This window comes from Oncorhynchus kisutch, linkage group LG22 (genome assembly GCF_002021735.2).
Source record: "Oncorhynchus kisutch isolate 150728-3 linkage group LG22, Okis_V2, whole genome shotgun sequence".
Taxonomy (NCBI): domain Eukaryota; kingdom Metazoa; phylum Chordata; class Actinopteri; order Salmoniformes; family Salmonidae; genus Oncorhynchus; species Oncorhynchus kisutch.
In genome coordinates this window covers 21,547,224-21,557,729 of record NC_034195.2, presented here as the reverse complement: position 1 = coordinate 21,557,729, position 10,506 = coordinate 21,547,224, and the positions used below count along the sequence as shown (strand labels likewise).

Here is a 10,506-nt window from a genome sequence, read left to right as displayed (position 1 = left end):
GCATCACAGAGAACTATCAACAGTTTGAACTGTGAAGTATGTGAGCTTACTAGAGCAAAGAGTAAAATATGTATGTGTTAAATCAATTATCAATCACAAAATAAGACCGGTTGACCCAAGTCTATGGATTGAACCCATGTTGTGGTTACATGGTACCTGGTTACATTTAAAATTGCTACAAACTAAGCAATAAGTATATCAGTTTGCTTGTGCTGCCATCTGCTGCTGTCCTTTCCTGAGTGTTGAAATTATATTAGTAGAGCCACATTTTCATATCAGAGGGCTTTTATTTCCACAAGATAATATACATTTGAGTATAAATAAACCTCCCCTGTAAAATGAAAATGATTCCCAAAATGTCTTACTGTAGCTACAGCAGCAACATTTCTGGTTTGATGGGTACAGAAAGGGGGAATCCTTATTATATGCTGACATATAACCTACATAGGATCAATCACTAGAACTAGTTTAATTCAGGCACTGAGGAGGAGCACCTACGCAAATACCTGCATCCCAATAAGGCGTACATATTCAAAGCAAATAGGTATGATTTAGCAAAAGATTAAGAGAAATAAAGAAACAAAAAGTAGTTAATTTGACTGCTTAAAAACAACAACTGAGAATTGTCCTCCCTGTACAGTATATAACTAATGCTTACATTATGTAAATTTTTACATTATGTCAAAGGATCATTTCTCATAGGAGTTAAGAAGAAGTAGTGTGTGTGGTGTCTTGCCTTTCTTTGTGTTGTCAAACTGTGGAAAAGTTGGTATACATCAGAGCACTCATACTGATGGTCTGTTTGGTAGAAGAAGGCCTCCCCTTTACACTGTGTTGAAGATAACCTGTGTTTTACTCCTTCCATCTGACCGGTAGCGAATAGAAAACAAAAGATATTAAATATAAAAACAAAGACAACCCCACATTTGAAATACAACACCCAATAAGTGCCAGGGGTCCAAGCTTATATTACATGAATATGTCTGTTTTAAAACACCCCTTTCCACTATAGGATTTATATATTTTGTAAAACCCTCCCATTCAAATATACATACAAAAAAAACATCTCAAGTGGCAATGTACCGAAATTCACAAGAACTAACCAACCAAGGGGAATATTTAAGGGAGCCCTGAAGGAGAGAAGACAAGAGGTGAAACCAGAGGTGGGGAAAATAGATTGTTGTGCAACAGAGAGAGAGATGGACAGAGAGACAAAGGAGAGACCCATGCCTTCTCAGGTGGTATATTCAGCAACACAGTGTGAGTGTATATATAAATAGAAGTGGGAATGGAAATCAATAGGCTCATTAGGTCATCATGATAAGAACAGTTCGATAGAGTCACACAGCTCCCCGCTGTCTGTTCCCAAGCAGCTGTCAAGCCTCCATCTGTCTCGCAAATACCCAAGATACATCTTCAGTTCCGCAACGCTGCCAACCTGCAACAAAAGTTTTAGAAAAGTGTCATTGTTTATTTATATGAAACTCTTTGCCTATGACGTCACATAGATCAAAACATTCCATTCTGTTCATTTAGAAAGCCCCTTTGAAAAAACTGGCGTGTAATCTAACATTGTCACCAACCTATAGAAGCACGAGTGTACCATACCCGCTCACAGGGATATCTAACCCTTGAAATTCTATCGGTTACTACATATTTAGTTAAAACAGTTTTTCGTTTCTTCACACCTCACTTATGGAACAATTTTCAGAATACCCTACAGTTGAACACATCGGCGCATTCAGAATTTTGATAGAGAACCTCCTCAATGACGAATGTTGGTGTTTTTATAATTGTGTTTTTTTGTTGTGTTTCCTATGCTCCTGCATTGATTTTAGTAGCTGTGTAACTTTGTGTAATTGCTGCTGATCTTGTCATGCAGGTTTCCCTTGAAAAAGAGACCTTGGTCTCAATAGAGCTCCCTGCTTGAAAGGGTTAAACAACTAAATAATTTATTATAAACCGTCATTAATTGAATCATTTTTTTTAAAGTGTTTTCTATAGTCCATGGAATATCACCTGCATAATTAAAAAGGGGGTCTATCAAAGCTCCAACACATCTAGCCAGAATCTACACTACTTCACAGTCTAAAATAATTTGAGAATAGCTTAGGTCGTCTTGTCATCATCACATTTTCTTATTTTAGAAAACAAGCAAAATGTCACACAGTAACCAGTTAAAGCAGCAGTGAAAGCTGGATTGTTAGTGTACCTGCGGGACAGCTGGTCCTCCTTCTCGTGCTGTGAGCGTGACGAGCTCTCTCCCAGTGAGGTGGCACCTGCAGGCACCTGGCTGAGCTGGTCCATCACCTCCAGACCACCCTCCTCTGCTATCTGGAGGATGAGGTCATCCACCTGGTCTTGGGGAGTGGTCAGCGTGGTGGCCGAGCTCATCGAGTCCTCCATCACCTACAGGATGGGAACAGTGAGTGGGTTTATGTTGTTTCACCATTAAAACAACATATATGATTATCCAGAAAGGTACAGTAATACATTGTGAGAGAGGGTTAAGTGAACAACAATGGTTAGTTTATTAGGAGTATAATAGTCGAGGAGGCCTAGTGAAATAGAGGTCTTGGGAAAGAATGTGACAAGTGAATAAGAGGTGAGTGAAGAAATGATTTAAATCGATTAGGAGTACAACAGTTATGCACATGAGGAATACTTTCTACAACTTGTGCCACTCACAGAGGTGTGAACATCCAGGTTCTGGACCTGTGTCTCAAACTTGTCCATGACAGCAGACACCTTCTGCAGGTCCATGGAACCCAGTGCCTTGTCGAGTGCCTTGGTGACCTGCGTCATATTCTTTGTGACCTAGGAGAAAAAAAGCCAGACAGGATCAGAAAAGCAGAGAGCCACATATGAAGGTAGGACAGAGTGCATGCTCATGAAAGTAGACAATATAGAAGATAGTAGAGATTGGGGGTCAAGAGAAATATGACATTGACTGATGAGTGAGATACAATTGAATGATAGCACACTGTTATTATTAGGCAGAAAGAATAGACTCACCGCCTTCATAGCGACTGCAGTCTGGACCTTGGAGGCTACAGCATCAACACGAGATGCCATGCGCAGCCAATTAAGGCCCTCGTTCTTCTTACGGATGGCATTCTCTGCATACACTCTGGCAACGTCCACATTCTTCAACTGAAGAGCCTGGTGAGACAAACAAACATCAAAAGTCACTTCAGTTGACTATGAAAACAAGTTCAGGGGCCATATGCGTAACAAGCATCTTAGAGTAAGAGTACTGATCTAGGATCAAGTCCACCCTGTCCATGTAATCTTATTAATTGTGATCTATAAGGAAAACTGATCCCAAATCAGCACTCATACTCAGAGTTTTGGCCCCTGGTCGTAAATCCTTTGGTCAGTAATGGACCAAGGCAGCCTGAACCATGATCATCCACTGCCACCTGCTGGATAATGTGTAGCACACCTCTTTATTTGACCTGTCCAGTCAAACACCAACAGAACACGATGCCTAATAATTATTACGTTAAAATGAGCTACACTACATAACCAAAAGTATGTGGACACCACTTCAAATTAGTGTATTCTGCTATTTCAGCCACACGTTGCTGACATGTCTATAAAATTGAGCATACAACCATGCAATCTCAATAGACAAACATTGGCAGTAGAATGGCCTTACTGAAGAACAGTGACTTTCAACGTGGCATCATTGGAACGCCACCTTTCCTATAAGTCAGTCAAATTTCTGCCCTGCTAGAGCAGGCCCAGTCAACTAAGTGCTGTTATTGTGAAGTGGAAACGTCTAGAAGCAACAATGGCTCAGCCGTGAAGTGGTAGACACAGAACCTCACAGTTCTGAAACGCTTCTGGAGGCAACGTCAGCACAGCACTGTTCGTCGGGATCTTCAGGAAATGGGTTTCCATTGCCAAGCAGCCGCACAAAAGCCTAAGATCACCATGCGCAATGCCAAGTGTCGGCTGGAGTGGTGTAAAGACAGCCGCCATTGGACTCTGGAGCAGTGGAAACGCGTTCTCTGGAGTAATGAATCACGCGTCACCAACTGGCAGTACGGACAAATCTGGGTTTGGTGGATGTCAGGAGAACGCTACCTGCCGAATGCATTGTCAACTGTAAAGTTTGGTGGAGGAGGAATAATTGTCTGGGGCTGTTTTTCATGTTTCTGGCTAGGCAATTAGATCCATTGAAGGAAAATCTTAAAGCTACAGCATACAATGACATTCTAGATGGGGAATGACATTCAACAATTTGGGGAAGGCCTGTCCCTGTTTCAGTATGACAATGCCCCCATGCACAAAGCGAGGTCCATAGAGAAATGGTTTGTCGAGATAGGTGTGGAAGAACTTGAACTGCCTTCAGAGCCTTGACCTCAACCCCATCAAACACCTTTGGGATGAATTGGAACGCCGACTGCGAAACAGGGCTAATCGCTCCACATCAGTGCCCGACCTCACTAATGCTCTTGTGGCTGAATGGAAGCAAGTCCCCACAGCAAATGTTCCAACATCTAGTGGAAAGCCTTCCCAGAAGAAGAAAGGCTGTTATACAGTGGCAGCAAAGGAGGGGACCAACTCCATATTAATGCCCATGATTTTGGTGTTTGACGAGCAGTGTAGTGTATTTAATGACACAAATTGTTTCAATATTCTCACGTTGTTTATACGCTATGGGGTTTACTGAGTGCGGATCCTGCCTAGTCGTTTGAGTACTAGTATGAACAATACACTGATCCTACTTGAGCCTTACATTAAAATACATTTCATGACCCAAGCCCAACGCAGTTATCCAATACCTATATGATAGGATATAGGCTACTGCACATTAAGCACGACAGAAAAACATAAATCCCACAAATGTAGCTCGTTACAGTTTCTTCTGGAAAGTATTCAGACCCCTTGACTTTTTCCACATTTTGTTACATTACAGCCTTATTTTAAAATTGATTACATTTTTCCTAGCCAACGTGCTTCAACACCTGCATTGCTTGCTGTTTGGGGTTTTAGTCTGGGTTTCTGTACAGCACTTTGAGATATCAGCTGAAGGGCTATATAAATAAATTTGATTCAATATCATTTTTCCCTCATCAACCTACACACACATAAGCCATAATGACAAAGCAAAAACACGTTTCTAGAAATGTTTGCAAACGTATGAAATATAAAAAACAAAAATACCTTATTTCCATAATTATTCAGACATTTTGCTATGAGACTGGAAATTGATCTCAGGTGCATCCTGTTTGAATTTATCCTCTTTGAGATGTTTCTACAACTTGGAGTCCACCTGTGGTAAATTCAATTGATTGGATATGATTTGGAAAGGCACACATCTGACTATATAAGGTCCCACAGTTGGCAGTGCATGTCAGAGCAAAAAATAGGTTGAAGAAATTGTCCGTAGAGCTCCAAGACAGGATTGTGTCGAGGCAGATCTGGGGAAGGGTACCAAAAACATTTCTGCATCATTGAAGGTCCCCAAGAACACAGTGGCCTCCATCATTCTTAAAATGGAAGAAGTTTGGAATCACCAAGACTCTTCCTAGAGCTGGCCGCCCGGCCAAACTGAGCAATCGGGGGAGAAGGACCTTGGTCAGGGAGGTGACCAAGAACCCGATTCTCACTCTGACAGAACTCTAGAGTTCCTCTGTGGAGATGGGAGAACTTCCCAGAAAGACAACCATCTCTGCAGCACTCCACCAATCAGGCCTTTATGGTAGAGTTTTTTTTACTCGTCAGTAAAAAAAAAAAAGGCACATGACAGCCTGCTTGGAGCTGATGATCCTTGATGAAAAACAGCTCCAGAGTGAACAGGACCTCAGACTTGGGCAAAGGTTCAACTTCCAACAGGACAATGACCCTTAAGCACACAACCAAGACAATGCAGGAATGTCTTAGGGACAATTCTCTGAAAGTCCTTGAGTGGCCCAGCCAGAGCCTGGACTTCAACCCAATCGAACATCTCTGGAGAGATCTGAAAAAAGCTGTGCAGCAACTCTCCCCATTCAACCCGACAGAGCTTGAGAGGATCTGCAGAGAGGAATGAGAGAAACTCCCCAAAATACAGGTGTGCCAAGCTTGCAGTATCATACCCAAGAAGACGAGGCTGTAATCACTGCCAAAGGTGCTTCAACAAAATACTGTGTAAAGAGTCTGAATACTTAAGCAAATGTAATATTTCAGTGTATTTTTAATACATTTTTTAAAAAGTATTTGCTTTGTTATTATGGGGTATTGTGTGTAAATTGATGAGGGAAAAATCTATTTTTAGAACAAGCCTGTAACTTCACAAAATGTGGAAAAAGTCAAGGGGTCTGAATACTTTCCGGAAGCACTTTATTTGCTCTCTTGGGCAAATAACTGAAACTAGCTCCAGTAGGCTAATATTTTTGAGTGTGAACTGTATTACTGTATGCTATTATATGGACTGTAATTACGCACATTGTTCAAACAAGGATAAAGCAGGGAGAGAATGTGATTCTGGTGCAGCTGATGCGGCCTACGAAGTTACAAGTATAGGCTAGACATTTGATCTTTAAATATAATGAGGCATTTTTGCACAATTAGTGGCTGAAGCATATATACATCTTCCATAATATTTCCCCTAATGTTATTAGCCTACCTCCCCTTTCTCTCTCTATTGTTGCATCATTCCTTCCTCACTTTGTTATAAATTGTTGTCGTCCTTATTTTTCATCATTCTAACGTCATCCTTGAATAATATAGGACTAGAATTAGATGGAAAAGGCTTTCACTTCTCTTCATGAAGATTGAATGGTTACCGCCATCACGTGTTCCCTCTTCTTTCAAACTACCCGTGAATTCTATTGGCTGCAGTATTTAAAATTGAGCAAACAAAGAGCTTGCGTCCCTCTTCGAATAGTCTATTGGTAGAAGAAAAATAATAATAATAATGTCCAGCAAACTATTCTTGTCTAGCTTTGACTGCATAGCTAAGGAACGCATTAATTAGCTAAATATAAAAAGGTTAATACTGAATTGAATTTATTACCTGAAAGATGTAGGCTAGGTTAGGACATCTATACTCAGCAAAAAAATAAACGTCCCTTTTTCAGGACCACGTCTTTCAAAGATAATTCGTAAAAATCCAAATAACTTCACAGATCTTTTTGTAAATGGTTTAAACACTGCTTCACATGCTTGTTCAATGAACCATGAACAATTAATGAACATGCACCTGTGGAACGGTCGTTAAGACACTAACAGCTTACAGACGGTAGGCAATTAAGGTCACAGTTATGAAAACTTAGGAGGCCTTTCTACTGACTCTGAAAAACACCAAAAGAAAGATGCCCAGGGTCCCTGCTCATCTGCGTGAATGTGCCTTAAGCATGAGGACTCCAGATGTGGCCAGGGCAATAAATTGCAATGTTCATACTGTGAGACGCCTAAGACAGCGCTACAGGGAGACAGAACGGACAGCTGATCGTCCTTGCAGTGGCAGACCACGTGTAACACATCCGAACATCACACCTACGGGACAAGTACAGGAAGGCAATAACAACTGCCCCAGTTACACCAGGAACACACAATTCCTCCATCAGTGCTCAGACTGTCCAGAATAGGCTGAGAGAGGCTGGTTGAGGCCTGTTGTAAGGCAGGTCCTCACCAGACATCACCAGCAACAACGTTGTCTATGGGCACAAACCCACCGTTGCTGGACCAGACAGGACTGTCAAAAAGTGCTCTTCACTGACAAATCTCTGTTTTGTCTCACCAGGGGTGATGGTCGGATTCGCATATATCGTCGAAGGAGTGAGCGTTACGCCGAGGCCTGTACTCTGGAGCGGGATCAATTTGGAGGTGGAGGGTCCGTCGTGGTCTGGGGCGGTGTGTCACAGCATCATCGGACTGAGCTTGTTGTCATTACAGGCATTCTCAACGCTGTGCGTTACAGGGAAGACATCCTCCTCCCTAGTGTGTTACCCTTCCTGCAGGCTCATCCTGACATCACCCTCCAGCATGACAATGCCACCAGCCATACTGCTCGTTCTGTGCATGATTTCCTGCAAGACAGGAATGTCAGTGCTCTGCCATGGCCAGCGAAGAGCCGGATCTCAATCCCATTGAGCACGTCTGGGACCTGTTGGATCGGAGGGTGAGGGCTAGGGCCATTCCCCCCAGAAATGTCCGGGAACTTGCAGGTGCCTTGGTGGAAGAGCGGGGTAACATTTCACAGCAAGAACTGGCAAATCTGGTGCAGTCCATGAGGAGATGCACTGCAGTACTTAATGCAGCTGGTAGCCACACCAGATACTGACTGTTACTTTTGATTTTGACCCCCGCTTTGTTCAGGGACACATTATTCTATTTCTGTTAGTCACATGTCTGTGGAACTTGTTCAGTTTGTGTCTGTTGTTGAATCTTGTTATGTTCATATAAATATTTACACATGTTAAGTTTGCTGAAAATAAATGCAGTTGACAGTGAGAGGATGTTTCCTTTTTTGCTGAGTTTATATATAGGGCTATATATCAATCTAGAACAAGAATATTAATTTGAATGGAGTTGATGAAAATGGAGACTGCGAGAGTGCTCGCACGTGCTCTGATTTAAAGCAACAATATTAAAGTGATAGGCTGTTTTAAAACTCTGCTGCTGCAATAAATAAGATCTTCACAATTAAAAATATGGTGACCCCCAAACACCAGATGGAGATGGGTAAATTAGATGCTAATTCGGTCTTTATATTACTGTAGCATAGACTACTGCAGAAAATGCAGGCCTACCTGTCACAAAAAAAAAAAAAAAAGTTACCATGATGAGATGATAGGTTTACATGCATTGTGAACTGCGCTCCATACTGAGATGGGCTCTGGCCCCACCCTAAGCATTGATGATTCAACATGCAGAGGCAGTAGAGAAACCAGATTTAGACATTGCATATAATTTAACAGTTCCATTTCACGCCATATTGTTGATATATATAATTGATGGATTTCTCGCAGTTATTTATCCAGGGAAAAGGATAGCAGGTAACCCGGTTCCTGCCATTCAACACTAATACCCATAACTGGGGTCGTGTTCAGTAGGGAACAGTGTACACCACATAGAAAAACGTTTTGCAGAAAAAAACTAAAATCTGTTCAGGCAGTACCTTCACACTTCAAATTATTTTCTCCTTAATGAACACAACTGTTTACTAGCCTACATTTGTCTCCCAGAAAGCACATTCTTACTGACCTTTTTAACTTTGGCTTGCTCAGATTTTGAATCTTTCTCTGCCTTTTTGGCAAGTTTCTCAAGCTGTTTTGCTGTAAACTGTAAAAGAGAGAATTATTAGTAGACATTTCAGATGTGTAAAAAAATAACATAATGGATGTGTTTAATTAAACTTTACAAATATAATGCATATTTCTTACATACCTTCAGTTGGAAGAGTGTGTCTGAAATAAAGAAATAAAAAAATAGGATGAGAGGGGTGATAGATACAGCCGAGTGAATTGGGCGTACCTTACTTAGCACTAACATTGTGCAATGACAATAACAGAGTGAGGGTAGTGAGCTCTGTGTCCAAATCATAGAATTGTATAGGACGTCAATGCTTTCTGATCACTGTAAACTATACTGTACTCCCATGGCGATAACGTACGTAATGATAGCTAACTACCTTCCATTGAATAAATCAAAGTGGGGAGTAGATAATTAACTAGCTAACGTTAGACAGCTATCTAGGTTTACAGACAGTTAAGCAAAATAATCTCTCCAATAATAACCATGTAATGTTGACTTACTCGTCTGAACCTTCCTTCTTTGAACTAGTCTTAGTTTCTGGTGACATCTGACATAGCAGCAGCTATCTTAGTTAGCTATTAAAAACGTGTATATTTGGTAAAACATAATAACATTCATTAATAAAGGCATTTCACTGTACTTGTGGCTGTGGTATTACAACTTGAAAACGTGATTTAGCTCACCGACTGGTTTCCAAGCTTTGTGCTAGCTTATGTCGGCTAGCTAGCGCGACATAGTTAAAAATAAGATGACAACCTCATCATATCAAAAGTAGAAAACGACTTACCATCCATGTCCACATGTATTTGAGTTCCACTTCACCTAAAAAAAAATGTTTTACTTTGCAAATGAGCTAATTTCCCTATTGTATAGATGTCCGTGTATGACGACACTCTTCCTGGTTCAGAACGGGTCACGTGAGATAGGCGTTTCTATTGCTGAAGCCAAATAGCAAGAGGCCATTATTGGCAGTCACATGACATAATGTAGATTTTTTTTTTGTCCCTTGTCTTAATGCGAGTGTAGCGAAATGCTTGTGCTTTTAGTTCCCGACAGTGCAGTAATATCTAACAAGTAATCTTACAGTTCCACAACAACTACCTTATACACACAAATGAAAAGGGATGGAATAGGAATATGTAAATATAAATATATGGATGAGCAATTGCCGAGTGGCATAGGCAAGACGCAATAGATGGGATAAAAAAATGAAAAAAACAAATCAAATCCAATTTTATTTGTCACATACACATG

At 41.0% G+C, this 10,506-nt stretch overlaps 1 protein-coding gene across 1 annotated transcript; it reads right to left on the bottom strand.

Moving 5' to 3' along the window:
• Nucleotides 1–267: 267 nt before the first annotated feature.
• LOC109867320 (charged multivesicular body protein 1a) lies at nt 268–10,177 on the bottom strand. Its single transcript, XM_020456421.2, has 7 exons — nt 10,040–10,177; nt 9,385–9,404; nt 9,202–9,279; nt 3,016–3,162; nt 2,689–2,817; nt 2,213–2,409; nt 268–1,438 (listed from the first exon to the last, which is right to left on the bottom strand). Exons 1-7 carry the CDS (start codon nt 10,044–10,046, stop codon nt 1,417–1,419), a joined length of 600 nt encoding a protein of 199 aa, XP_020312010.1. The 5' UTR covers nt 10,047–10,177; the 3' UTR covers nt 268–1,416.
• Nucleotides 10,178–10,506: the final 329 nt, after the last annotated feature.

What these genes read in the sequence shown, in the direction of transcription:
- LOC109867320 (XM_020456421.2), bottom strand. An exon ending in AGCAAGCCAAAGTTAAAAAG is followed by an intron (nt 3,163 to 9,201) that starts GTCAGTAAGAAT and finishes TTGTCTCACCAG; the next exon opens with GCTCTTCAGTTGAAGAATGT. An exon ending in CTGCAGTCGCTATGAAGGCG is followed by an intron (nt 2,818 to 3,015) that starts GTGAGTCTATTC and finishes TTTTTCTCCTAG; the next exon opens with GTCACAAAGAATATGACGCA.